The sequence below is a fragment of the Camarhynchus parvulus genome, chromosome 4 (genome assembly GCF_901933205.1).
Source record: "Camarhynchus parvulus chromosome 4, STF_HiC, whole genome shotgun sequence".
NCBI lineage: Eukaryota > Metazoa > Chordata > Aves > Passeriformes > Thraupidae > Camarhynchus > Camarhynchus parvulus.
In genome coordinates this window covers 61,250,077-61,277,193 of record NC_044574.1, presented here as the reverse complement: position 1 = coordinate 61,277,193, position 27,117 = coordinate 61,250,077, and the positions used below count along the sequence as shown (strand labels likewise).

At 52.4% G+C, this 27,117-nt stretch overlaps 3 protein-coding genes across 5 annotated transcripts; 1 reads left to right on the top strand and 2 right to left on the bottom strand.

The window, feature by feature from the left end:
* Nucleotides 1-885: 885 nt before the first annotated feature.
* On the top strand, nucleotides 886-10,048 carry PARM1 (prostate androgen-regulated mucin-like protein 1). Its single transcript, XM_030947814.1, has 4 exons — nucleotides 886-956; nucleotides 7,808-8,473; nucleotides 9,179-9,257; nucleotides 9,781-10,048. The coding sequence occupies exons 1-4, from the start codon at nucleotides 905-907 to the stop codon at nucleotides 9,863-9,865; spliced, it is 882 nt and encodes a 293-aa protein (XP_030803674.1). The 5' UTR covers nucleotides 886-904; the 3' UTR covers nucleotides 9,866-10,048.
* Nucleotides 10,049-13,410: 3,362 nt separating this feature from the next.
* RCHY1 (ring finger and CHY zinc finger domain containing 1) lies at nucleotides 13,411-17,382 on the bottom strand. Its single transcript, XM_030947479.1, has 9 exons — nucleotides 17,268-17,382; nucleotides 17,035-17,154; nucleotides 16,281-16,396; nucleotides 16,138-16,216; nucleotides 15,838-15,882; nucleotides 15,674-15,732; nucleotides 15,318-15,344; nucleotides 14,897-15,017; nucleotides 13,411-14,682 (listed from the first exon to the last, which is right to left on the bottom strand). Exons 1-9 carry the CDS (start codon nucleotides 17,349-17,351, stop codon nucleotides 14,554-14,556), a joined length of 780 nt encoding a protein of 259 aa, XP_030803339.1. The 5' UTR covers nucleotides 17,352-17,382; the 3' UTR covers nucleotides 13,411-14,553.
* A 912-nt stretch (nucleotides 17,383-18,294) lies between these two features.
* Nucleotides 18,295-26,736, bottom strand: CDKL2 (cyclin dependent kinase like 2). 3 transcript variants are annotated; one of them, XM_030948280.1, is made up of 13 exons: nucleotides 26,452-26,736; nucleotides 24,377-24,571; nucleotides 23,936-24,114; nucleotides 23,699-23,811; nucleotides 23,405-23,544; nucleotides 23,081-23,169; nucleotides 22,434-22,560; nucleotides 21,539-21,810; nucleotides 21,275-21,365; nucleotides 20,372-20,483; nucleotides 20,155-20,261; nucleotides 19,762-19,854; nucleotides 18,295-19,281 (listed from the first exon to the last, which is right to left on the bottom strand). In XM_030948280.1, exons 1-12 carry the CDS (start codon nucleotides 26,617-26,619, stop codon nucleotides 19,795-19,797), a joined length of 1,653 nt encoding a protein of 550 aa, XP_030804140.1. In that variant the 5' UTR covers nucleotides 26,620-26,736; the 3' UTR covers nucleotides 18,295-19,281; nucleotides 19,762-19,794. The 3 variants fall into 3 exon arrangements, with proteins under 3 accessions (XP_030804140.1, XP_030804141.1, XP_030804142.1); XM_030948281.1 differs by having other exon boundaries at nucleotides 20,372-20,456; XM_030948282.1 differs by lacking the exon at nucleotides 19,762-19,854.
* Between the last annotated feature and the right edge of the window lie 381 nt (nucleotides 26,737-27,117).

Sequence of the window (27,117 nt, the reverse complement as noted above, 5' to 3'; positions counted from 1 at the left end):
CTGAAAATCCTTTTCCATTGTGAGCATGCAAAAGCCTGGGGAGGATGAGTTCAGCCTGAAAATATTTCACCCGCAGCAGCACAGCTCTTCCCAGAAGGAAAGAGGTGAAAAAATGGTCCTTGTACCTCCTGCTGTGCCACAGGTGTCTGTCTCCTGGCTGGGTCCTTGGAGCACCCGGAGCTGCACTTTGGGAGCTCTTTGTACCATGGAAAGGCAGGACCCTGAGTGCCTGGCTCCCCTGGATTCATATCTGGCTTGGGGATCCCAAGGGATGTCCAGAATCACGGGATCACACAACAGCTTGGATTGGAAGGGACCTTAAAGCTCTTTGTGTTCCAACCCTGCTGCCATGGGCAAGGGCACCTTCCACTAGCCCAGGCTGTTCTGACACTTGCCCAGCCTGTCCTTGAACCCTTCCAGAGACGGGACAACCACAGCTCCTCTGAGCAACCCGCGCCAGGCCATCACCATCACACAGCCAGGAGCTGGCACAGCAGGCTTCACCTCTGGGTTTGGATCATGGGGCAGGAAGAACTTGGACACCCATCCCAGGCAAGGAAGAGGGACAAGGACCAGTGACACAGAGCACCCCAAGTGGGTGCCACCGGCTGGCACCAGAGCCCCCCCGGGCTGGTCCCCAGCGTGTGACACCCACCGGCAGCGTGTGGCACTCGGCATCCCGCCCCGGTGCCTCATCCCGGGACAGGCGCACCAGTCCAGCACGGTCGGTGCCTGGCACGCGGTGCCCGTGCCCGCATTCCCGGCGGTGCCGGTGCCGGCAGGTGCCGCTGTGGGCCGGGCCGGGCGGCGGGCAGGGGGCGGGGGGCGGGGGCCGGGCCGGGCCGGGCTGGGCCGGGCCGGGCGCTGCGTCCCTCCCGCCGCGGCTGCCAGCGCCGCCGGCACCATGGGCTGCTGCTGCCGCCTGCTCTTCCTCGCCCTCGTCCTCCTCCCGGCAGGTAAGCGCAGGGGACGGGCGGGGGGGACACGGCGGGGACCCCGCGGGGTCGGGCGGGGAGCGATGGGGCCGCGGGGACGAAGGAGCCCCGCGACTGCCGGGGACAGCCCGGCTCCTTCCCGACCCCACCGCGGGTCCCGCTCACACCCCCCGTGTGAGGGGCCACCCCCAATGACAGCGGTGCGAGAGGCGTCGCACCCCGCTTTTCCTCGCCCCCCGGAGGGTCCCCAGCGGAGTCCCCGACTGCGCGGAGGAGGGCGGCTGGATGCGGCCACCGCAGCGTCCTCACGGCCACCCCCGGCCGGGCTGGAGTCACCCCGGCCCCGCAGGTCCCTTCCCTCCGCCGTCGCTGCTTCCAGGGAGCTTCTGTGGCTCTCCCTGGCCTTGAGCCGAGCTCGCACTCCCCCAGCCCCTGGCGTCTACCCCCGGCGGCACCAGCGTCCCCATCGCACAGAAACTGCCCGATTTGACACCTTCCCCTAGCGAGGCGCTCGGCGGGGACGCTTCTGTCCCCGGCTGATGCGACAGCGAGCGCAGGTCACCCCTCCGCCCGCCCGCCCGCCCCGGCTGGGCTTTTAATAAACACGAGGAGCCGCCTGCCCGGGAACATGGAAAACGCACTTGCATAACCGGGGACGCTGCGCGGGAGGAGAGAGATCCATCGGCTGGGATGTCGCTGTCACATCGCTGCCGGCACAGCAGCCCCGGGGGACGGGCCCGGGCCGGGCTGAGCTCCCCGGCACAGCCCGCAGGCAGCAGCAGCCGCGGGACCCCCAACCATCACCCCGGAGCTCGGGAGATCTTCCCTGGATCAGGGAGAGCGGGATGGATAATTGTCCCTGAAAAAGGGGGATTTGCCAGCGAGCTCCTGATCTGTGCTTCCCGAGAAAATGCGTTCGGGAGGGATGGGGACGAGCATTGGGATGCTGGGGATGCTCTTTCTTCTCCCTCACGGGCCCAAATGTGCCCCTGAAGCAGGCGGTCCCTGCCGGGAGGCAGCCTTTGGGGCCGGGGGCGGGCTTTTCCCAGCGCCCCGGCCAGACCCAAAGCTGTTCCCACGACCATCCCTCTCCAAAGCTCCAACGCCAGCCAGGCTTGGCACAAGAAACAGGAAAGATTTCCCTGGACTCTGGTCCCACGTCCCTCAGGCTGCTCCCAAACAGCCCTCGAGCATCTTTCAGATGCTTTCTGCAGTATTTTTGCCCTCACTGAAATATTTTTTTTTAAAAAGGAAAAAAAAGTGTGTATGTGTATACATATATATAAATATATATATATATATATATATATATATATATATATATATATATATATATATATCTCACTTGGGAGGGAACACCAAGCACAATTTAAATTTGCTCCAGGCTCATTCTTCAGGACCAAATGACAGCCAGGATGTCACAGGCCAGGAGTGAAATAAGTCTGGGCTTTACCTGGCCACGTAATGAAATAGCAGCATCTCACACAAGGAAGTTTTTAGCCTGTTATTACTCCTTCCTCTGGATGGAAATCGAAACCTGTTTTGCTTTCCTGACCTGGTGCCCAGCCCCAGGCCCACTCTCCCCTCCTGCAGCTCCCCCTGTGCCCCAGCTGGGACATTTTTAAGTACCTTTTAGAAACAGATCTTGGTTCTGAGTGCTTCCTCGTGGAGGCTCTGGGCTGGAAGAGCTGCTTTTTGGGCTCTCAGAGCCTCATGAGCTGTTTAATTCTGCCACTGAGGAGGCAAATCTTCAAGCCCTCTGCTCCCCCATGAGCTGAAGGACAGGAGAGCTGGGTAATTACCCCCTGTCCCAGCCCAAATGAGCAATCAGGCTCTACCACCAGAGGATGCTCCAAAATTCCTCTGCCAAGCCCAGTTGCTTCTCCCCCTGGGAGGGGCTGGAATGGGGCTGATGCATGTTGGAAGCTGCACCTGGAAGCACTAATTAGCAGCCAGCCAGGAAAATTATGGAACTGGGGAGTTGTCACCTGGGCAGAGCTGCTTCTTGCAAAAGTCCTGGCTGGCTCCAGAACTATATCTAAGACATGGGAAAAAATATTGTGAGGTGTCCCCAGCAGGCAGGTCCATCTGCCAGCTCCCAGCCCCAGGAGACAGCAAAGAGCATCCCATGGGATCCCTTATTCCCCTTCCCGGGGGAAATCAGCACAGCATAACACCTGTTGGCATGTTTCAAGAATATAACTTGAAATACCTGATGTATGTTTTATTTAAACAAGCAAAACATCACTTTAGAAGGGGCTGGAGCTGTCAGCTACTGCTTTCCACCCCAGGTCCTCATCAGATACCTCTGGCTGTACAGGCTGACAGGTGTTTTGCCACCCTCAGGAGGAAAAAATCACCTAAAAATTCTTCTTCACCTCCTTTTCTGCTATAACTTCATTGCAGCATCAGCATCAAGGGCTTAAGAGCTGAATAATTGAGCACCACTTAGTTTTGGGGGGATCACTACCTTTTCCTTGGCTGGAGCCTGGGTTTGTTGTGCCCCCAGCAGTCCTCACCTCGGGGTTGGGATCACGGGGCAGGGAAGAACTTGGACACCCACCCCAGGCGAGGAAGGAGGGAGCATGCAGCATGCAGGGAGCCATGTGAATTTAACAAAAAAAAGCTATTTTCAGCTGGGAAGGGTGCTGGAGCTTCCCTCCTGCCTCCTCAAGGGGACTCTGCCCACAGCAGCATTCCTCAGGCTCTGGAGGGTGTGCAGGCCTCAGGGCTGGGACAGATGGACACATGGACACAGGGATTTCTGCTGTGCAGCTGTTTCTCTGAGCTGCAGAAAGCCTCAGAGCAATTAGAGCTCAGGCACTTAACGAGCATGCAGCAGAATAAAACTAATCATGCAGGAAGCCAGCTCGGCCTGCCAGTAAATCACAGCAACTGCACATTTATTGGATCTGATGGCCCTGGCTGCTTCTCACGGGCAGGGAAGAGCTCTGCCTTTCACCTGGTGCTGTTTCTGGTCTCTGCTTTTCTCCCTTGGTGTCCTCCTCCTCTCAGAACTGGTCCCACACCATCTCCAGCAGACCCTGGCACTGAAAACAGAGGGGACAGAGCAGCAAGGAGTGGAGCAGCACGTCAGGCAGGGGTGCTGCTGCCGGCACTGGGGGTCACCAGCATGCACAGGCAGTGCTGGAGCTTTGCTGCACACCTCCAGCTGGAGATGCCCACAGGAGTCACCATTTCCCACCACTGATCCGGCTGGGTGGATCAAAATCCCAGTGAGGGTGAGACACAGCTCAGAGCCTGCAGAACTGCTCCCAGACCTCCCCATCACCCTTATTTCTTTGGGATAACGAGGCAAGAGTCCGCAGCAGTGCCCCAGAAGGAGAAAGACCCAAGTTAAAGACCCAGAGCAACCACCACATCCTCTGTGCTCCTGCCCCCACATCAGCACAGAGCTCAGCCACAGCCCTGTGCACTGCAGGTGGGGCCCCCAGCCAGGGAGATTTGAACATCCCCAGATCCCAGACTGCATGGGGACAGGGAAGGGGAGGCAGTGCAGGGCTGAACAGCTGGAAAAACTCGTTGAACCCAAAGCAAAAACCAGTTTGGCTTAGTCCTAGCTGCTGTAAGAAGAGCTTTTACCATCCACAGCCAGATGCTGCTGGTCTTACAGCAAAGAAATACAATGAAAATCATACCTGAGCATTAACAAGGGGGAGGGGAACTGCCAAAAACCAGCACAAAGTTATGGGAATCCCCAGCCACAGAAACCAAAGCTGAGCCAACGAGGTCACGGGCAGGAAATCCTTACTTATATTTACATCTAGATTGTTTTACTGCTCTGCATCACTTAACCTGGTGACAACCCAAGGCACGCTCAGGGGACTCAGGGCCGTTCTGTCATCAGCATTTGGTGAGGAGCAGCATTATACAGGACTGGCAAAAGGTATTTTTTTGCTCTCTCTTGTGATTAAAGCCAGGTTTCTACAGAGCTTTGCTTTAAAGAGCAGTGATGCTTACCTATGGCCTTGGTTACTTGTGTTTTCTGGGTGTTTGCCAGCTGCTAAATTGGCACAGAAAGTGGCACCCAAGCTGGCTGCACCAGTGTGTGTCCAGCAGCTCTCCTTGTTTTCCTGCTGCTGCTGTATTTCTTGTTCAGAGCAGCTGGTGAGATTTCTTGTGTAAGGGCAGGCAAAACAAACAACACCCATGTTGTGGAAACTTGCATTATCCCTTTGGCCTTGGCTGCTGGGGAGCACCCCTGGCTGCAGCTGGGGCTTGGGGGCTGCTCCTGGGGTCTCCTGTGGCTGTGTCAGAGGCCATGAGCTCTGCAGTGAGCCTGGCTAAAAGCTCCATCTCTGCCTTTATCAGTGGATGTTTGTTTGCTGCTCTGGCCTGATGTCATTCACTCGGGCTGGAGATGTTCTCCGGTGGCTTTTAGGCTGCCTTTCAGCTGGCAGAGCACTTCAGGATCTGCTGCAATGGCTTTTGGAGTGCCTGGGAAGTGCATCCTGGAGAGGCTGCCAGCCTAGGTCAAGCAGCTCTTTCCCAAGAGGAGCATGAGCATCACTCAGCTCCTGCAAGGGCAAGACCTGCCCTTCTCCGTGCCTTCCAGGAGCCAGGAGAGCATCGTGGCAGTGGGAGAGGGAGATAATTCGCCAGGAGAGGGATAATTGCTCAGGCTGGCATGTGATTAGGGCCAATATTCCCCTAAGAATATTCCCTAAGAATATCCCCTTCCCCTAAGAGCAGGATATTAGATTGACACAGCTTTGGGGTCTTCTTTCCCTGGCTGTTTTCTGTATTCCTAGTGAGAAAATCCTAGGAAAAGGACTTTGCAAAGCTGCTGTGGGGCCCAGGAGTGTGACACTGCTGCTTTCCTGGGTGGTCACCTCATCCTGGCAGGCCCCTGCCTTGCTCCCTGATGAATTCCAGCAGGGTGGTCAACTGCCCTAAGTGAATTAGATGAGCAAATTCCTCAGGGCTGAGCTATGCTGGGCATCCTCTGGGAGCTGCCATCCCTCAGTCCCTCTGACAGCCCCTGCTGGAGGTGTTTCAGCCTCCCAAGCCACGTGGTCCTGTGTCAAGTGCTGTGGCTGTCTGGTTTGTCCCTTGTCCCCCAGCAGCAGCTCCTGCAAACCAGGTGTTGGGGAAACCAAGAAAAACTCTTCTTGGCTTTTGTTTTCCTTTTGGTTTTCCCTTTCAGATGCATTGGGGAGAGGACAGGACGTGCACACAAGGCTGCCCACCAGCTGGGTGCAGGGACACGGATGGGGACACGTGGAGCACCAGCCAAGGGAGCCCTCAGCCCTTTTGTCCCTCCATGCTAACCCCATTCAGAAGCAGCCTGTGTTGCCTCTGGGGTCATGGCAGGGCTTTCCTGGGGTTATCTCCTCTGGGTGGATCCCAGATCCCCCACGGAGGAGGCAGGGCACAGCACTGGCACGGGCTGCTCGTAGGGAGAGGCAGGGGAGACCAGGGCTGAGCTGAGCTTCCTTGCTGTCCTGGGAAGAGTCCCTGTGACTTGTGACCTCCTTGGGTGGGAGCTCTCAGCCAGCAGCCAAAGATTGTTCCTGCCTCCAGTTCTGGCTCAGCCTCCGGATTTATGCCCCTCAGATGTTATCGGAAAGTTCCTGACTCACCCCGGCCAGCAGCACTGCCAGCTCTGGGCTGCCTCCAAAGTTCAGGCAGATCATGGGAGCTCTGCTGACCCCAAGCACTTAGGGACATCAGGGTGGCTTTGCAGGGAGGTGGAAAGCTGCCTGTGTCCCTGAGGGACCGGGAGCATCTGCACTTACAGAGGTAACAAACTCCTGAGGTCCTGGCAGGATCCTGCTTGCTGGGCTGCAGAGGCTGGCTGGGACCTGCTGGAGAAATCTGAAAGCTCCAGGTGTGAAAATGTTGACATTCAGATGGATTCTGAACCGTGTGGTGTGAAGGGTCCTTGGTCCAGGCCTCCTTGCAGTGACCAGATTCCAGCTTGTCATCCCTCTCCTCCTCCCTCTGCCATGGTTTGTGTCCTCGGCCTGAGCAGGGTGACAGCTCAGAGCCATCTCCCAGTGCTTGTCCTCAGGAGAGCAGAGCAGCCACGGCCTCAGTCCCTCCTCCAAGACCCCTTTCCTTGGGAAAATGGGGTCCTTCCACATGGGCATCCACAGGACCAAGAAAAGCAATTTTGGCTGCATTAATGAGTCCCTGCTCCCCAGTGGCAGATCCCATTGTTCCTGCAGACAGGCACTGCATGTTTCTGTCCTCCCCACTCCTGATTAGTTCATTGCAGCTGGAGTGAGCTCCTGCTCTGCCCAGTGCTGGGCTTGGGATGCTCTCTGGGGGATGTAAATAAATGAATACATGGAATGAAAATGCCTCCCCATGTCACACAGTGCTGGCACACTCTTCCCTCATCCCAGCCACACTGAGGGGGCCAGTGCTGGACCAGTGCTGAGTTTTCCCCCCCTGGAAAGGGGGGAAAAGCCCCAGCAGTCAGCTGGTGGGGACAGAGGGAGAAATGACTCATCCTCGTGCTAAGAAATGGAGACAAATGAATGAATGCACAAGGAAATGGGGGGAGAGGAGAAAGAGATGTCTTGTGTTATCACTCCCAGCTGCACAGGGGCTGCTCTGAGGAGGAGCTGCTTCCCCTGCTGCTGGCAGCAGATGGTGGGGGTGATTGGGGTGATAGGGGTATCCCAAACTGGTGGAAAAATGGGGTGATTGATGCCAGGACAGCTGGTCTGGTTTGAGCCTCACCTCTAGGTACCCAGCTGTATTTCCCCTCTCTTCATTTTAGATGGCTCTCTCCATTTTAAAAGTTATTTCCAGGTGAATTCCCAAGCCCTTTAGCACTCTCCCAAGCACCAGCTTGCCCCAAGGATTGCTCTGTCACTAACGTTTCTTTGTCTCACTCCTAGGACTGGGCCATGACTCCCCAGAGCCACCCCTCATCCCCACCCGCCCCTCCTTGCTCTGGGGGGGTGTCCCAGTGAAACCAGACTCGGGGGATGGCCCCACACCAGCTCCAGGCCAGCCCCAGCTGCCCTTGTCCACGGAACCCTCCGGAGATGGGACATCCTCCAGGCCCCTGGAGGGGGATGCCCACAATGCCAGCACCCCGGTGGCAGCACTGTCCCCTGCTCCTGTCCCTGTGAGCTCCATGGCCACAGCAGAAGGTCCCTCCGTGGCCTCCAGCCCCAGCTCAGTGCCAGCTGCCCTGGAGGCTCCCCGGACAGCAAACCCTGCCAGCCTGGCAAGAAGCACCCTGGATTTGGGGGCAGCTGCCAGCCCCACAGAGCTGGCTGTGCCATCACCTGCCCCCTCCCTTCCCAGCAGCCAGCCCACCTCACCCCCCGGGACAGGCCCGTCCCCAACACCCGTCCTTGTGAGCCCGGCTGTGACCCAGCCACCACTGCTGGCCAAGGATGTCCCTTCCCTGGGGACACTGGCCATGGCACCGAGCCTGGCCACGGAGCCAACATCCCCCCCAGTGACTGTGATGAGCCCCACGGAAGCCCAGGCCACGGCCTCAGAGAAAACCACCGGGGTCACCATGGAGGAGGTCCCGCGTGCCCTGAGTGCAGGTGAGCTCCCCGTGTGCACACAGAATGTCAGGGTGCTCGGGGAGGAGAGGCCAAACCCCCAAATTGGAAGGGAAGAGGTGCTCAGCTTCCTGAGAGCATCACTCTGCAAAATTCCTGGAGCAGCCCGTGTCATCTGAAGCACTGGCAGAGCCCGGGAGCGGCAGATAACAAATCTCGGTTGCCTGGAGATGTGGATAAAATGCTCAGTTCTAAATTTGACTTGAAACACTTCAGGATGAGAGGAAACAAGCGGCTGGATGGTGGGTGCAGCCTGAGTTAGGATGGTGTAGGTTTTAATTTTCCCTACTGGAGCCCTCAGGAAGCTGACACAAGCTTTTCCCCATCCCCTTGTGCAAGCACGGGCAGCTTAAAAGTGCTCCATGTGGCTGGAAAAAGGGAGACCTGGAGCATTTCCTAGCCTTGGCTCAGCGCTGGATGCTGCCTAGTGCTGGGAGCAGCAGCAAAGAGTGAGTCCACAGTGCCCAAGCTGTGTTTCATCCCACGCATACCTGCTCTGCACTTACGGCAAGGGGATCATTGCCAAGCTAAAGGGGGGCCTGGCCTCCTCTTTGGGAAGCAGTGAGGGAATATTCCCCCCATCAGAGATGGCTGGGAGCAGCTGGGATGTGGGACGTGCGCCACGGAGCTGGGACTCGTGAGGGGGCTGAAGCCTGAACGCTTTCCTTTCTGGTGTTTCCTGCACAGGCAGCATTGTGGCCATAACCGTGACGGTCATCGTGGTGGTGGTGCTGGTGTTCGGGGCAGCTGCCTACCTCAAGATCAGGTAAGGCTGGTTTTGGGGTGGCCCCCCTCCCTGAGGCTCCTTCTTACCATCACCAGGATGATGCCAAGCAGCAGGAAGATGCTGTCCCCAGGTGTGGCAGGGCAATGTGCAGCCTCTGGTGCCAGCAGGGCTCCATTTCTCACCACTCCTGTACTGGAAAGCAGAGTTTGCATCCTTCATTTTGCAACAGCCCTGCTCAAATGCCAGGGATGCTGCTCAGCATAGTCATATCCAGTAATTATCCCTTGGGAAAGCTGGGACAATAAACAGCAGCAGAGCCCAGTGCTGAGCATCCCTAATGAGCCTTTGCTGACAGTTGAGATGAGCAAAGGTCTGGTTTTAATTCCCTGGCCAGGCTCATTCAATGGGGGCAAAATTCAATCTGGGCTTCACTTCTCCTGGTTCTTCCTCTCAAAACACCCCAAAGCTTGACCTAGGGAGCCTTTGCATTAATATTTCTTCATCCCATTGCAAAATAAGTAACAAATCCTCAAAGTAACCTCGGGTTTGCTCTCCCTGGCAGGCACTCCTCCTATGGAAGGCTTCTGGATGACCACGACTACGGCTCCTGGGGCAACTACAACAACCCCCTGTACGATGATTCCTAGCAGGGATGAAGCCAAAAACCCCAAAAACCCTTAATTTATAAGTAAGCGCTTCTGCAGCAGAGCATCCGCTGTCGAGGAGATGCTGGGCACGGAGCCCCTGCCTCAGGCAGGATCACCACGGGGCTGCTGGATGGCAGGAACTGGAGGGCAGTGCTGACAATAAACCTCAATTTTGGCCTTTGAGCAGGAAACCAGGTCCTGGGGCAGGCCAGCCACTTTTTGGAGACAAGGGAAGCCAAATTCCCCGGGGGGAAGGGCTGGGGAGGTCAAGGGAGAGGATGGAGGTTCAGCCAGTGCTGTGGCATCCTTTAAAATGCTGCTGCTCTGTGATCTGGGGGGGAGTGGGGGGCTGCTGAGCCAGAGCCAGCAGTGTGCCAGGGTCTCCTGTGCTTTCACATGTCCCTTTCCCTAAAATCACTTCCCTGCGTTGCCCTGCTACAAAATCCTTTGCCTTGTCTCCCCAGGAACCATGAACAGCTATGGGGCTGCTCAGTCACTGCTCCCTTTCTTTTCCTGCAGGTGCTTCCATGCACAAGTTCCTAATTTAATTTTTTTCCATGTAATTGTGGGGGGTTTGGTCCCAAAAGCAGCCCAGGCGCCCACAGGAAGATGCACTGACCATCCATTTCACACACGTGGCTGCTCACTCCACAGCTTTGTTTCCATTCCTCAAAAAAACTTGGCTGCTAAAATACAGTGGAGTGTTCTTTTCATCCCCAACTTGTGTTCAGCTTTTAGTGTGGGAAGGCTGGGGGTGGCTGATGGCAGAGCTGGTTTGGGAAGGGGATGCTCAGCAGCTTCTCCCTCTGGCTAAATTCCCTGGCAGTGGAAAGCAAAGCCCTCAGACCTGGTGAAAACAAGAAAATAAACCTGTGACTGGTTGTTGCACCTCCCAGCCACAGCCAGCCTGGAAAACTGTTGGGGCTGGGAGCATACAGGGAAGCACAGGCCCTGAACACGCTTAGGAGGAGTAAAATTCTTTTTCATCTTTTCAGCACCCAAGAAGCAGCAAATTAGGCTACCTTGGCTAAGAAAAACCACAAACTGAGTTAAAAAACCACCACCCTTCTTCTCTGGAAATAAACTGGGTGTTGTGCTGCTGCTGCCAAACTGAGGGAATAAAGGGAGAGGAAAAGCCATCCCCTTCAATTAAAAGTATTTAACTCGAAGGGAATAAATTGCTTTTTCATAAAGGAGGACAGAAATGGGGTGTCAGCTTTCCTGCTCAACCCTGTGCTGGGATCCTCAAAATGAACTACTCTCTCTTACCCTGCAATGCAAGGAAGAAGCTGTACATACTTTTGGGGATATCCCGGGGTGAAAACAGATTCCTCACCTCTCTGGGACCAGACACCATCCCCAGTGACATGGAGGATGTGGACATGGATGATGTGTTTCCATCTGCAGGACTGTTTGCCAGCACGAGCCAAGGCACAGGGCAGCCTAGGGAATAACAGATGTGTGTGGCAAGTGGAAAAAGCACTTTATTCTGGGGGGTAATGCCCTCAGAGGGAGGATGCCTATGTTCCAGGCAATGCCTTCAAACATCCCTCTCAAATTCCCACCTCAGACCCTCTGGCTTACTGAGGGGTTTCTATCCCACACCAGTATAGCAGGGGAAAATGGGGAAAAGCAACCAGGACATGCCCTAAAAAAGGCCCTTTTCCTTGTCTTTTAAAAATCAGCAGGGTTAACCCTGCTACCAACTTGTTTCATTTGCAAAACCAGCCAATTCCCATTTTTCCCAAAGGCTCCCACAAGCCTGGCTCAATTCCACCTCCTCCCATCTCCCTCGCCTCCCTCCCTCCACCCCACCCCCCTTTGGCTCCATTTCTTCTCAGAGCTATTTTATTTATACAGAAAGAGAAATAGCTGGCATAGCTCCCTGGTGTGGAACATCCCATCCCCTGAGCCCGCCCTGGCTCTCCCACCCTGTCCTCACTGGCTGGGAGCTTCATCCCAGCTTCCAGACTCCCTCTGGCCTCCCTAATGATGCTCTTGTTTGGTGAATATTCCCATGCATCGGCCACCTTTCCAAGCCTGAGTTACCAGAGTGAGTAGCTCCTGGTTGCAGGTGTCAGAAGCCAACTCCAGCTGGGACCACAAAGGAGAAAATCCAAGGAAACCGCCCCGTTTCCAGCATGGAGGTCCCAGCACACCCCTGGGCTGAGCCCTGCAGAGACAGATGCTGCCCCTCTGAGGTATAAACAGCACATGAGGAGCCTCTCCCTCACTTCCAGCTGGAAATTTAAAAACAGATGGATTCCCTGCAGCCGGGCCAGGGCGAGACTGCCCCAGGAGGCGGTGGCTGAACAGAGGTTTAACACAGAACACGCCCACTTCCATCCCAAATAACACTATTGGAGCAAGCCAAAATCACACCAGAGGCATCAAACCAGCCCAAAACTGGGGACCCCAATCAGCTGAGCCCCTCAGCCCTGCACTGTTCCACTTGCTGCCTCTCCATGTTCTGCAGAGCTCGGCAGGCCCTGCCTTTATTAATAGCTCTGTGACCTTGTGTGCAGCCCCCGAGCCTGCTGGAACTCCACTTTTTTCCCACAAAGCAGCAATAATCCCTTCTGCTCCTGATTCTGGCCTGGCGGGGTGAGCAAGGCAGGATTCCAGGTGCCAGGGAGTGAGGGAGCTTGAGCTGCTGCTTCCATCCCTGGATCGTCCCAGTGCCCTGATCCCAGCAGGGCTCAGCATCCTTCCTGCTCCCATCAGCTGCACCTCCATGGACAGGGCAGTAAAACTCCCTAGAGCACCTCCCATCCCATAAAGCAGCTCCTTGCCTGTCTCTATCCCCCCTCCATTGCCCTTTATCCCCTGAAAATGCCATTCCTTTTCCTGCCCTGCCATTTATTCCCTGGCAAAGGGAGTTAAGGGCTCGGTGCCAAGATAAACAGACCAAACAGTGGTTCAGCATTCCCTCAGCATTCCCATTCCCTCGTGCTTTTTCCAGAGGCAAACACCAAAAACAGGGGAACAAAAGGTCAAAATCACCTGGATCCCATACCATGAATAACTTTCCTTCCCAACACCAAAGCTCAGCTCAACTTAGAATTTTCTTTCAGCCTCCTCTTGTGGTTGGAACCCAAACAAGAATATTTCCAATTAATAACTGGAATAAAATTAGCTTCCCATTTAACAGCAAACCTGTTTGGTTGTGGACTTGACCAGCACGGTTTTACCATTAGCCACACACTCCAAGGATACTTGGCCAGAGTTTTCTGGGATAACAACTCCTGCAGGCTGGTGGGAGCCCCACTGGCACTTCCAGGCTTACCTGGGAGCAGGTCTCCATCCAGGGAAGGAGGTGGAGTCACCAGGTGCCAACCAAGGCAGCAGGGAGTCTTGCTTGTACCACAGAACAAAAATATGAAAACACAGGCGCTTGTAAAAAATAAAGCACTGATTTTCCAGACAGTGGCTTGGGCCTCACACCTCCCCACATCCAACCATTTTTCAGCACTGAATCATGGTTTAAACTCAGCTGGGAATTTCCAGGGAGTATGTGTGTGAAAGAAGGGCACATCACGCTCAGCGTAGTTTGTTTATTTTAATAGAGACCTTTTTTTACATTTATTTATAGCAGTGAGAAAAGTGCTCCAGAAAAAGATACCCCAGTCAAGGCAAGCTACAATAGCTACCATCCAAGTCCTAAATATTCCCTACAGAAAATGGGCACTGCTGGATTAAGAAAAGCTCATTTTACAACAGAACAAGTTAAAAATTAGTAGTTATAACCTGAAGAGGAATCAACCCTTTTTTACATCTTATTACTGTAAAGTATCTGCATGTGAAATTCACAGAGGACTTCCTGCAATATTTAAGACTGCAAAACACCTCAGGCAAGATGTTACATGAAAGAGGGTGGAGTTGGGGTTTTTATTTCTTTCAAAAGGCAGTGGTTCTCCCCACAATGAAGTTCTACCATGAACAAACACCAAAAAAACCACAGAAAACTGGACCCTGGACTGCTTTATTTCAGTGAACATCCCAGGCTCAGCCTGATGCGGAGGATGTGCTTCACTTTAGGTACCTAACTAGCAAAATCCAGCTATGTACGAGTCTTAAACCCCACACCACCTCAGCCTTTGCCAGTGAACAGAGCAAAACGAGGAAGAAACAGGGAAACAGTGACTGCAGCTGGCAAAGGAATCTGAGCAGAGGGACAGCGGCGAGTCAGGATGGGTGTCCAGGAGGAAAAGGGGGGCTTTGCACTTGGATCTTCCAGCTGCTCATCCCAGCAGGCAGGGCAATTCCCTTGTTTCAAGGGAATTCTGTACACACAGGTGACAGTGCACGACGGGAGCCAAGGATGCCACCCCTGCCCACTGTCCCTGTGGACACCCATCATTCCCAGGAGGCACACACATCATTCCCAGGGAACACCACATCCCCACACACTGCCCTGTGGATGCTGGCACTAGCCCCAAAGGCCTCTCAAAGTGATCCATTTCCCCCCAGGGCTGCCTCTCCACCTCCCTTCCCCTTCAGCTGCCCCCAAACTCCTCCTGCCGCTGTGCCAGCCGCTCACCACATCTCCTCGTGCTGCTCCTCTCACCTGCCTCCTCCCTGACGCAGCACAGGACTCCTTGAACTGGGAAAACTGGAATTTTTACTGACACAAGAGTTGCTTTGTTCCCAAACCAGTCTCTGCTGGGGCCCGGCCGAACGCGCCCCGGTCACTGCTCCTCCAAGGACAGCCGGCACCGCCCGTCCTGGGCCGTGTTGTAGGACTCACAGCTCTGGCACTTCATGCCCAGCAGGTGGAACTGCACCGTGGAGCGGGCGTTGCAGTCGTTGCAAAGGATCTGCAGGCACACAGGGCAGGGAGGGAGAGGCTGCAGCACCAGCGGTGGGTGTATATAAACAGCAATGACAACATCCTACGCCTACACGTGACTGCTCCTCAGCATTCCCCACCCCTTGGGCTGACTCCTGATCCAGCACGAGTCCCTAGTGCCCTCTGCTGCCAGGAACTCCGAGGCACAGCTCTAGGGAAGCCAGGCAAGGGTGCCCTCTTACCTCCACCATCATGTTCTGGTACTCGGTGGGCATGGGAGTCTGTGCCACCTCGTTGTCCAGCTGGCGCCAGTACCTGGTCATGTCCAAGGCCGAGTGCATGCACAAGGGACACCTGTAGCCTCTGGCAGAAAGAGGGAGACACGTCTCAATCAGAAGGTGAAGTGAGGCCATGAAACAAGGCCATTGGTAGGGACAGGTTTCACATTGTACCAGGCACACAAAGAGCACAAAGCAGCAAGCTCTGGCAAACAGAATTGGAAATTAAATGCACTTTATCCCTTTAAGTTAGCCCTTCATCCCTTTAAGAGCTGTCTTTAAGTCAGTTGGTGCAGAATTGGCACCAACTCATGATTTTTACCTCTTGAAGCAATATGTTTGGACTAGGGTAATATTGAGAGCAAAGATGTTTGGAAATACTTACTCCTTCAGCATTTCATCGTAACATGTTCTGAAAATGAAACACAGGTCAGTCAGAAAAACTGAGTTACTGACAGAGAACACACCTGCACTGCACAAAGGGAATAAACCACACATGTATCCCCACGGCAGAAATTAAAAACATCCCTAGGCCAAGTAACAGGAGAGCTTCACACTGTCAAACCTGACCGAGAAGGAAGACAACCCCCCTAAAGAAAATATTTCCTGGAGAAACAGACTGTCCCCACAATGCAGGTGCCTCAGAAAGCAGCTGTAAGCAGCTGGTACAGACTGAACGCTGCTGAATAAACACCCAACACAATGCAGCAGGTGTTTCCCTTGCCCAGGTGTCTGCTTTACCTGTGAAGAAGGTGACCACACGGCAGAACGTGGGCTCCAACACGAGATGTGTGAATATCCTGTTTGGAGGCAAATATAAGACAAAAGAGAAGAAAATCAATTCACACACAGTCAAAAATAGGGGCCACACACAGTTATCCAGGAGATAAAAAGAAGCTGCTCACCTCCAAACATATTGGACAGTCCTGCCTGGAGACATTTTCAATACACTTTGCAAATGGAAAAAGAGAAGAAAACATTATTCTGCTGTGTAGTTTTCTGTGTTCTTCTATATTGTAAAACTCTAATAGGTAAAATTTCTTATGTCTTCAATTAGTGGCACCTGTGTTGCTGTTAGGTGAATTTAGAGAAGGAGAACCCACTGCTCTCCCTGTTCCTCCGGCCTCAGATGGGGCTGAGGCACATCCAGCTTCATGTTCAAGGCATTCCTTTTTAAGATATGGAGGCAAGCGGTGCATCCTCACCTTGTGCTTTCCTTGGAGACTCAGGCTCAGGCACAAATTACACTTGGAGCAGTGGAAGAAATCCTCCTTGGGGCCAATCCTGTGGAGAGAGGAGTCAGGGCAGGGCCGGTGCCCGTGGAGCCAGGCCCGCTACCCGCACGCACCTGCAGATGCCACACTCCTGGCAGTGGTACTGCTTCTTGTCACGGTCAAACAGGTGGCAGATATCACAGTAGTACTCTCCAAAGAGGCTGCCACAGCCCTCACAGCGCTGCTGGGCCTGAGGGGACACGAATGTCCTGAGTGCTGTGCCTGCTTCCAGGCTCCAAAGGGGTGTGGAGCTCCTGGAGCAAGGCTGGGAGCTAAGAAGCGATCAACAGAGTGGAGAGGACAGGCTGAGGGAGCTGGGCCCTGATAATGGATGGCTGAGAAGATCTAACCCATGTCTGCAGGGATGTGGAAGGTGCCAAGAAAATGTAATCAGCCTCTGTTCCGTGCTGCCCAGGCCAAGAGGCAATGGGCAGAAGCTGATGCACAGGCAGCTCCACCTGAACAGGAGGAAGAGCTTCCTTCCTGTGGCCTGGAACAGAGAGACTGTGGAGTCTCCCTCACTGGAGATATTCCAGAACCGCCTGGACACAGTCCTGTGCCATATGCTCTGTAATCACAGGACATCCTGAGTTGGAAAGGACCCACAAGGTTCACAATGTCCAACACTCAGCCCCGCACAGGAGTGCTCCGAGCATCGCACCAGGTGCCTGACAGCAATGCCCACATGCCTCCTGCCCTGTGCCAGGACTGGGGCCGTGACCCCTTCCCCCGGGAGCCTGTTCCAGTGCCTCTGGGTCAAGAGCTTTCCCTACCATCCATCCTAAACCTCCCCTGACACAACACCAGGCCATAACCTCCCGGACGCACCTTCTGCAGGAGCCGGCAGCGGCTGCACTGCACCTCGGACACCCGGAACCGGTCCAGCTGGTGCTCCTCGGCTCCGTCGTGGCACAGCCGGCACGGGTACAGCTTCCCGCAGCACGGGGCCTGCCAACGGAAGGACACGGCATGGAGCGGCCACCACCCCTGGCATGGCATGGTATGGCAAGGCAGGGCACGGCACGGCACGGCACGGCACGGCAAGGCCCCCGCTCGCTCACCCGCAGCCGGCAGCCCCGCCGGTAGTGCTCGCATCCCGGCTCGCATCCCGGCTCGCGTCCCTCCGCTCCCCCCGCCGTGGCCATGGCCGCCAAGGCTGCCCGGTCCCGCTCCACCCCTTCCGCTTCCTCACAGCCGGTTCCGGAGGATTTGGAGGTTTCAGAATGCCCCGCCCCCCCCGCTCCCCGGCTGTAAGCCTCGTGTTCCCCTTCTCGCGGAAGCCTGGTTCGAGTGGGAGGGGAGCTCCCGTCCGAGCTCCCTGCCGAGGCGAGGTCACCCAGAGCAGGTGATACAGGACCGCGTCCAGGCGGGTTGGGAATGTCTCCAGAGAGAACTCCACGACAAATCACAGAATCATGGAATATTCCAACTAGGAAGGGACCCGTCAGGATCATCGAGTGCAACTCTTGACCCTGCACCCCCACCAATCCCACCAGGTGCCCGAGAGCTTTGTCCGAACACTCCTTGAGCTCAGTGATCCCTGCGGGTCCCATCCAACTGAGCAGATTCCATGAGTTCTTCATGTTGTTTCAGTTTCTGGCCACTGCTCCTTGTCCTGTTCCTGGGCACACCAGAAATCTGGCACCATCCTCTTGACACCCATCTTGGAGATATTTGTATGGATTGATGAGATTCCTGCTGTCTTCTCTTCTTTGGACTGAGCAGGCTCAGCTCCCAGAGTCTCCCCTCCTGAGAGAGATGATCCAGACGTCTCCATCATCTTTGGTCTCTGCTGGACCCTCTCCAGTAGTTCCTTGTCCTTCCTGACGTGTGGAGCCCAGAACTGAACACAGCACTCCTGATGTGGCCTCACTGGGGCCAAGCAGAGGATCACCTCCCTGGACCTGCTGGCCACACTCTTCCCCATGCAAAACCTTCCTCTTAAACCTTTCTCTCCTCCAAAAACCCAGCTTTCCCCCAAAAACCTCCACTCTTTCCTCCCCAAACCTTCTTTTCCCCCCTGCATTTGCCCATGGCTACCTGACTGACTACTGCGGCCAAGTGGAGCATCCACTGTGGGGACAGTCAAGCCCAGAATTGGAAGATCTTTTTATTTACAAATGAAATGTACATGTCAAGAGACAGCATAGAGACAAATCCCTAAATACAATGAGCTCAGACCATATTCTCTCATGATCCATGGATGGGAAAGGCTGTATTTTGTGGAAAAATAAGTTCCTAAGTTAATAACACCATGTGGGTTGTGACAGCTGATGGAAAAAAGTTTTGAGCAAGACAGGGACAGCCCAAAACTGACCACAGACAAACTAAAGCCAAGTAAGCAAAAACTGTTTCCAAACAGTCAAGTTTTACTGTCCCATTCTCCTAGAGGACCTAAAGGAACAATGAGTTATTGAGACATTCCATGTGCCACCTGCATCACAGCTCAGTATTCCACAGGGGTATTCCTTCCTTCACCATCAACACCAGCCAGACAACATACCCAGGGCAAACACCCCAAAGACAACTGCCCAGATGTGGGGTCAAAAATGTGAAGGGAAAAGGAACCTAAACCAAAGTGACAAGTGCATTAGCAAGGGTTTCAGAGGAACAGCTGCAGATTTACACATTTAGATATTGTATTTCTTGCACAGATGTTTTCTTCACTGAAAGGTGCTTTTCGATCCAGATCAGGCAGCCCACTGAAATATGAGAATTCTAACAGCTGCTTTCGTCAGGATTCACTGAAAAACAAACCCCTCAGGTGGGCAGCAGCTGGACAAAAGAAAGCCCAGCTTCCTTCAGAGTCCTCCAAAGCAGCTCCTGCCCTTGTCACACACCAATGACCGCTAGTCTTCTCAGACAAGACCTGGCCCTAAGCCAGAAAGTCAACATTCCAGAGGCTGTTTGCATGCAAGAAAAAGGCAGTGCAAGCTCCATCCTTGGCCTGGACCCAAGCCACTTCCATGGCAGTCTGCTGCACCAACAGGAGTAAGGGATCCTCCTCTCCCCTGCAGACACCTGGCAGCTTTAGCCCCTGGAAACTCAGATGGATTGTTCCCACTGTTCAGTCACCTGCATCAAGAGGAGAAAAGGAGAATGACTCTGGACAGACTAACAAAACACAGAGGTGCTCCCTGGTGAAAGGCTTCCTTTATTTTGCTTTGTTACACATCCTTACCTTGCTGAAGCTGTGCACTTACACCTCTGTGCTTCACAGATCAGAAAACTTGAGTTGTTTTTTCCCCTCCCCACATGCAGGCAGCCAGCTTCCCCTTTTTTTGCTGTTCTACCAGCTTGCTCAACCCCTCAATTCTGTGAGCTGCTTCTTTTCCAGCCCCAATGCCCAGCACCTTAGCTCAGGACAATTATTTACTGTGCACAGTGAGCTGTGTACTGTAAGAAGTCTGCCATACCTGCATGTCCTGATCAAGAATGCAAGAATGTGAAGTATAAAATAATTTTCCTATTGCACTTCCCATCCCTAGGTGAGTGTTCATGAAACCATCCATTTGGAAGTCCCCAACAGGCTACACAGCAGAAATGCAAGCCCACCTTTTACAGGCAGGTGTGACCATCTCCCCAGGGCTAGTGCTCGACCCTGGGGAAGTTGGCTTCTGATGCATCTGGCATCAAGGTCCCTGACAGCTATAAATTGGGAAAGAAAGAGACAGGATCAATTTCCAAGTGCAGCATCAACAGAGAAGACAATCAGAAACATTCTTCTAAAGACACATGCAATGCCAACACCTAATTCAAAACAAATCTGTTCTTTGGTCAAATCAGGCTTCAAAAATGCTCCCCTGGTGTAAGACTTACAACCCCGAGGCAAATTCTGCTCCTTTAGGAGTCAAACTGGAATTCTGTGGGCCATGCTGTTGAGAAAGCAAAAACCAAAGCAAACCAAACAAATACAGAGCAGCACAAACCACTTTATTGCCTTGCTACCTGCTGTGAAGGCAGACTTGAGTTATGAAGGTCGATAGCAGCGAGGGAGGGGACTTGGGACTCTGCAAACATTCTATTTTCCTTCTTCAGAAATCTGGGATGCCGAGCTGCAAAACATAACCAAGGCGACCCATGTTTAGGGAGTGAGGGCTGACACACTGCTTCTTGACACTTGTTGGGTAGCCAGGTTCTATTTAGAGGTGCTCAAAGTTCCTACCTTCCGCTCCCCTCAGCTCGGGGAGATGATTTAGTTCTGGCAAACGCACATTTGTCTTGAGGAATTCCCATTTCTTCTTACTTGCCTGAAGGATAGGTTTTTCATTAGTATCCTATAGTCAAGGGCATATAGAGCAGCTCATGAAAATATAGACAAAAATAAAGCTATTTTCAAGCTTAAAAAAAGCAGTGGCACAGCAATGCTCTGATGTAGTTGGAATTTGTCCAAGAGTAAGACAAAAGAATCTGATGTGTGAGAAGGAATTCAACTGCTCAAGTGCTTTTTATACACAAGCAATGGAAATGCTACAGCAAAATAAAAACAATCATCTAAGTGAGGCTGCTTTTGGAGAGATAAAATACAGCCCTTGGAGAATGGCTGGGATTAGTTATCTGGAAAAAGGCAAGTGTTCCTGGCTGGCACAGTAATCATCGTGCCTAGGTAGTGAGAGAAGAGGAAAACTTTCCATTTCACTTGTTTTCCTTATCAATTTTTAATGCAGTTATGACATGACTAAGTAAAGCCCTGGCCACATTAAATCCAAACCCTCGGTTCTGCTTCAGCAGCACAGCACACATGGTCTATTGCTCCTGGCCAGGCAGGAGGCCATGGATATATTCCAAATCTCACAGATATCCTGTGTTGGACTGCCCCCCTCATTAAAAATTGCTTTCTGACATAAAATATATTTTATCTAAGAACTGTTAGCGAGGGATAGCGAACAAAAAATCAGCAGAGAAAAAGGGGTAACAAAACCAGTAGTATTTCTAGTATTCTAGTATTTCTAGTACTTTTAGCGGGGAGTTATGGTGAAAAATAGACCAGATGGAGTTCTTGAGAATACAACACACAATTGAATTAATTTTTGCATGGCCAATGAGGACAGACAGACAGATGACTCACCGGTGTCAGGCTGACATTGCTACGCCCCACTGGAGAAGGTTTCCGTGCCTTTAGCAAGGGGTTCAAGTATTTTTTACTCTTTTCATCAAGTCTGTAATCAGAAATGCCCCACAGCTGGTATGAGCTGGGCTGACACAGCCAATATAAAGCACCAAATGCAAGGTGTCCCAAACCCCACATCCTGTGCTCCCACATTGTCACCCTGCCCCTCCCAGGACATCCCAGGAATGATGGATAGGAGGTCCCCTAGCTCTGCTCCCTTACCTGTAATTAAGGCTCCCAGGCCCAGACCCCATCCCAAATGTAGGAGAGAAGTTCTGGTTGATGGGAGGGATAAATGTGCCCAGGTTCTTGGCATAGTCCAAGTTGCTGCTTGAATCTTTCAGGTTGGTCTGAGGGCTGAATTCCAATGGGTGGATTGTGTTGTCATAGAGGAAGCTCAGCTTGGAGGATCGGTCTGCTTTTTCTGCATCAGCTTTAGAGGGCTTGGTCTTTATCAGCTTCCCATCTTTGCTCCTTGGGCCTATGCTGAAATCCTGTTTTGGAAGATAAACATCATCTTTCCTTACAGTCATGGTTAAAAAAGCAGTTTATGGCAGTGCATGCAGGAAAAAAAAACATGTCAGAAGCCTACACGTGCATGATTCTGCAAGAATCTAATGGATATGGAATTGGTTTTGTTAGAAAATCTCTGCTTTCCATCAAACAGGAGAAAACTTGTCAGGGTTCCAGCACTCTCTGTAAATAAGTCACTTGAGACTGGAATCAGAAATTATAGAGGAAAACCAGCTGTATCCTGTGTCTTTTCTGAAGAAATCAAATAAAAACTCATCTCAATGTCACCTCAAAGTCACTCTGAAGCATCCTTGGTATCCAGTTGAAAGAAAAATTTTTAATTTTGATGACAGGGCTTTAAAACAGGTTAACAGCAGCATAAAGCATGACTTTTGCTTCCCAAGTGATTCCTCTCCAGCTCTGTATTGCCAGGAACTGCACCACTGTGTGGTTCACCTGAAAGGGACTGGCCCAAGAGCCCCCTGCATGCTCCCAAGCTATTTCCTAGGAATTTAAACTGCTGCACCTATTTTAAAAACAATGATTTAAAACATGAGAAAAAACCCCAAAACAATACAGGTTTGGAAAACACAGATGGACCAACCTGGACGCTGATGATTTTTCTTTCTTCTGAAACATCATCTTTGTCCCTTTTATTGATTTTAGATTTTTTTTTGAACTGGTGGTCTCTGGCATCTTTCTGGATTATTTGTTTAAGCTCCTGAGTAAATCTACATTCCATATAAGGAGAAAAGAAAGAAACAAATAATGAAAGGGCTTCTGTTTATCTTAATAGCATCATCAGTTGTTAAGCCCAGGCTCCTATGGACTTTATTTAAAAAGAGTCAAACAAACTGTGCCTTTTAACTAATGAGAAGACAAATGTAATATATACATTAAATAAAATCTTCTGCACACATTTTTCACAATACAGCAATAAAGCAATAAAATACAGCAATACAGCAATAAAAAATAAATCTGCACCAGTTTGGTGCAGATGCAGTGAGTGAACACAGTGTAAGACTGTACTATCCAATGTGGGGTGACACTGATTAATTAATGTCACAACAAGGTAAATGTGCCACTGCAATGTGTTCCCTTCCAACTCTATTTTCAGGAAGGTCAAGCCAAAACAAACTGAGGCATTCAGCAGCTGTGAGCTCTGCAAACCCAGCAGTGTGCAGTCTCCAAGCACAACTGCTTCACTTCTTTCTAACCTGAGCCTGCAGTGAGCAGGAAAGGAGCTCTTACCTCTCAGCAAAGCCATCCTTGTTGAAGAAATCACCCTGCAGGAGCTGGGCGCAGGATGGTCTCTTGTCTGGGTCCATCTGCAAGCACTCCTGACAAACCAGCAGGAGGACGAAAACACAGCAGGAATTAAACAAAGGCTTTGGCATGAGGAAAAGATCCCTGCAGTGACCCCTTTGGCCCTGCAGGGCTGGGTGTCCCCATCACCCTGGACTGGAGCTCTGGGATCCCCCACCAAGCTGCCAACCCAAGCTGCTCACTGCCTGGGGAGCTGACAGAAGGGCATGGAAACAGAGGAACACTCACAGGAAACACTCGGTTAATTACCTTGGCTAATTCCAGCGCTGCAGCAGGGAGCTTGGGATAGCGTTTCTCCAGGGATTCGAGCTCCTTCACCTCGGGCAACTTCATGCCAGCAAAGAGGGGGTTTTTATAGAATAACTCCTGTTGTCTTGGAATTAAGTTACCTAGAATCAGGCAAACAGGTGGAAAATACAGGACAGTGAAACATGTGAGAGGCTGAAATGCTAGTAAGGGCTACAGTCTGGCTTGTTATCTTTCCACCCATCAAAACAAATCTGAGCCTTTCACTCCTGAGCAAGCCCCACGGGCTCTTCTTACCCAGGCACTTGGTGATATGGTAGAGCTGGTCAATGTCTGAGTCTCCAGGGAAAAGGGGCTCTCCTGTAAGCATTTCTGTTATCAGGGAGCCAACAGCCCACACGTCCACAGGCCTGGGGAGAAAAACCCCCAGCACCCCAGCTCAGCACAGCTCCATGGCTCCAAAGGCTGAGGCAGGGATGGAGCACCCCCTGCATGCTCCCCAGAGCCCTTGCCAGGCTGGCAGGCCAGGCTCACCTGCCATATTTGCTGTCCCCCACCAGCAGCTCCGGGGCTCTGTACCAGCGGGTGGCCACGTAGTCCGTGTAAGCTTCCCCAGAAGTGGCCAAGGGCCGGGCAAACCCGAAGTCACAGAGTTTCACAACTCCTGACTGGGAAACCAGGATGTTCTCTGGCTTAATATCGCGATGGATTATCTGCACAGAGAGAAGGAAGTCAGGCAAACTCCCTGTGTGTACATAGCAAACTGATTGGCTCAGCAAGAAGTGCAGCTTTCCCATATTCAAGTAGAAAATTACAAACACAGAACCACTAATTTCAGACACATTTACTTTATGTATCTCTTTTTCCTTTCTATTTCTCTAAGTTCAAATACATACAAATACAAAAATACACACTTCTATTCTAATATGTATCTACTGATTGCAGCTGCAGAGCTGATTTCTTGTAGATACTTACATTATGGCTGTGACAAAAGGCAATTGCTCTCATAATCTGAAACAAGTATTTCCGAACCCTCTCGAAGTCCAGTCCATTGGGAGAGTCCTCGAGGTCATCGAGCACCGTGTGATCCACAAACTCAAACACCAGGTACCACCTCTTCTTCCTCTTACACACATCCAACAGGTTCACCAGGTTCTCGTGCCTCAGTTGCTATCAAAAAACAGGGAATGTTTAGTGAGGGAAAACACTTACTAAAAGCTATAAAGGGAAATTTTATTTTTAAATTTTTTGCAGTTAACTTTTTTAACTGCAGCCCAGCTTGGACAGTACCAAAAAATGCAACTTGAATAAAAAGAGGAAGAAAAAGCAGCTGTGTTTTCCAGTTATTTTGTCATGTATACTTTTGTTTATTTTGTGTCCCCAGCAGACAAGACTCCACCTCCCATTTGTTACACATTTATCACACACCAACACAAAAGGCCATGCTACAGAGCACCGTTATTTATTAGCTGGAACCTGGCAGGGAAACATCCCCAGAGGCTGCCTGGAGGCAGCAGCAGAGCCCAGGGGTGGGACCCAGGAAGATGCACAAGGACTGCAAAGCACAGGGAATTGTAGGGGAAACTCTGCCAGGGCAGAGGCAGTGCCAGCCAGCCTGCACCTGTGCCTGCCCAGATTTCTTAGAAGGTCTGACAAGAGAAGAATTTTTAAAGGGTAACCAATAAGAGAAAAAGCTCTTTTCCCAAGAATGATTTGTTCCCCACACAGGAGATCTGAAGAAGTTTTTGCTGTTTTCAGACACAGTTAAATTTCTGTCCAAATTCGAGGGGGAAAAAAAATTAAACCCAAAGATTGACAGGGAACAAGGGAAGGAACTACAAAGAGAATAAACCTCCAGGTATTTATTTCCCCTGTGAGAAGCCACCCTTCCTGAGCTGCATACGCAAACATTCCCCTTGCAAAGGCTCCATTCACGAAGGAAAAGCAGTTAATTCCCAGCACACCTGGGTGCTGCTCAGTAACTGAGTAACTCAGAGCAGGGACAATCCAAGCTCACAGAGATCCACTTCAGAAGGGTTTAAAGGGATAATGCTTTGAGCGGCATGCATTTCTATTAACTCCAATTCTGTAGCTCTTGCAGTAAAGGCAAACACCACTTTTCCCCCTCTTCAGTGCACAGACAAAAGGAAAGGACCCAGGTTTGCCAGTATTCCCACCTCTGGAGCACCCCACATCACAGGAGTAGCCTGGAAATAAGGTTTTCCTTCTTTTTTTTTCACCAAACAGATCATCTGGGCCCCAATGTTCCAAACTCCCACATGTGCCCATGCATGGGACAAGCACTGCACATGGGACAAACATTCCTGTGGGGCAAGGGAAGCTCCTCAGGACAACCCATGGCAGTGCCTCACCACCCTGACAAGGAATCATCTTTTCCTGACATCCAGTCAAAAGCTGCTCTCTTTCAGTCTGAATTCATTCCCCCTCGTCCTTCCCCACAATAGTAACACCAGGCAAATCCCACACTCCAACAACAAAGGACACAGTGCACACATGGTTCAGGGAATCCCACAGGAATCCTTCCTGCCAGGAAGGTGCCATGGATAGAAAAAAAAAAAAAAAAGGAAAACTTTCCTAGAAGCGTTTTCCTGTCTCAGGTGACCCCGGCAGCCCCCAGCCCGTTTAGAGTCACATTCCCAGGCTTTGAAAGGTCAGCGTTTCTTCTATTTCCAGCAAATCCACAGCAGGATAGGTCAGGCATTTGGGACAGGGGAACAGCCACCACCAGGAGGCAACAGACACCGCACCATCCCCTGGCAACGCCAGAAGATCCCAGGATCCGCCAGGTGCATCCAGCCCGGCGCTCAGGCCAAGGGAGCAGCGGCTCCGCCAGGTCACAGCACAGAGGGTTCCATTAAATCCAGCACCTGGAAATCCCAGCAGGGCCCAAGCGAGTCCCCCTCGGCCTGGGCTGTGTCGGTGACACTTCGTGAATGCTGGGCGGGGAAGCCGAAGGAGTTTGAACACACAAAACCCTTTGCAATTTAAGCACGAAATTGCTAGAAAAAAGGCGGTGCCGCCGGCCTCACCTTGAGCAGTTTGATTTCCCTCAGGGCGATTTTCCTCACCGCCGCGTCGTCGTCGCTCTCCAGGAACTTCTTGACGGCCACGATCTGCCCGCTCTCCCGGTTCCTGCACTTGGTCACCATCCCGTAGCTGCCTTCCCCCACCAGCCCCAGCACCTGGTACTTGTCCATGGCGGTGGCGGCAGAGCGGGAGGGCCCGGGCCCTGCGGCAGGGCCGGGCCGGGACGCGGGGACAGCACCGGGATGGCGGCGCAGCGGCCGCCGCCGGCTCCCACCCAACGCGGCCGCGTTACCGCGGCAACGGCACGCCGTAAAGCGCGGCCGCGCCGCGCCTGTCGCGAAAGGCGGTCGGAAGCTCGCTCGGCTCTTAAAAAGGCCTCGTAAAATGTTTTAAGGGTAAAATATTATAAAGATTGCTTTTTAAAAGCCGCTAGGGCTTTAAAAAGCGTACTAAGCAACCTCATCTCTTTTGCGGTGGGCTGAGTGTTAAAAATCCAGCCTGAATCCATGCAATGAGGGCTCCACGTGCAGATGGGAGGCTGTGGATGTTGCTAAAGATCAGTGGTGAAAAAGGCGGAATAATTTGGTTTTAGTTCATTTTACAAACTTGTCTGCACGTGCTATTTGCAATGCAACACCGTGCATGAACCTGCTCCCTTTGAGGGGAAG

What these genes read in the sequence shown, in the direction of transcription:
- PARM1 (XM_030947814.1), top strand. Translation starts at nt 905, where the DNA reads ATGGGCTGCTGCTGCCGCCTGCTCTTCCTCGCCCTCGTCCTCCTCCCG. An exon ending in CCTCGTCCTCCTCCCGGCAG is followed by an intron (nt 957 to 7,807) that starts GTAAGCGCAGGG and finishes TCTCACTCCTAG; the next exon opens with GACTGGGCCATGACTCCCCA. An exon ending in CCCGCGTGCCCTGAGTGCAG is followed by an intron (nt 8,474 to 9,178) that starts GTGAGCTCCCCG and finishes TTTCCTGCACAG; the next exon opens with GCAGCATTGTGGCCATAACC.
- RCHY1 (XM_030947479.1), bottom strand. Translation starts at nt 17,351, where the DNA reads ATGGCCACGGCGGGGGGAGCGGAGGGACGCGAGCCGGGATGCGAGCCG. An exon ending in GGCGGGGCTGCCGGCTGCGG is followed by an intron (nt 17,155 to 17,267) that starts GTGAGCGAGCGG and finishes TTCCGTTGGCAG; the next exon opens with GCCCCGTGCTGCGGGAAGCT. An exon ending in TACGATGAAATGCTGAAGGA is followed by an intron (nt 15,018 to 15,317) that starts GTAAGTATTTCC and finishes TCTTTCTGCCAG; the next exon opens with AGGCTACAGGTGTCCCTTGT.
- CDKL2 (XM_030948280.1), bottom strand. Translation starts at nt 26,619, where the DNA reads ATGGACAAGTACCAGGTGCTGGGGCTGGTGGGGGAAGGCAGCTACGGG. An exon ending in CCTGGGAGCCTTAATTACAG is followed by an intron (nt 21,366 to 21,538) that starts GTAAGGGAGCAG and finishes TTCTGATTACAG; the next exon opens with ACTTGATGAAAAGAGTAAAA. An exon ending in CAAGTCTGCCTTCACAGCAG is followed by an intron (nt 19,855 to 20,154) that starts GTAGCAAGGCAA and finishes CCCAATTTATAG; the next exon opens with CTGTCAGGGACCTTGATGCC.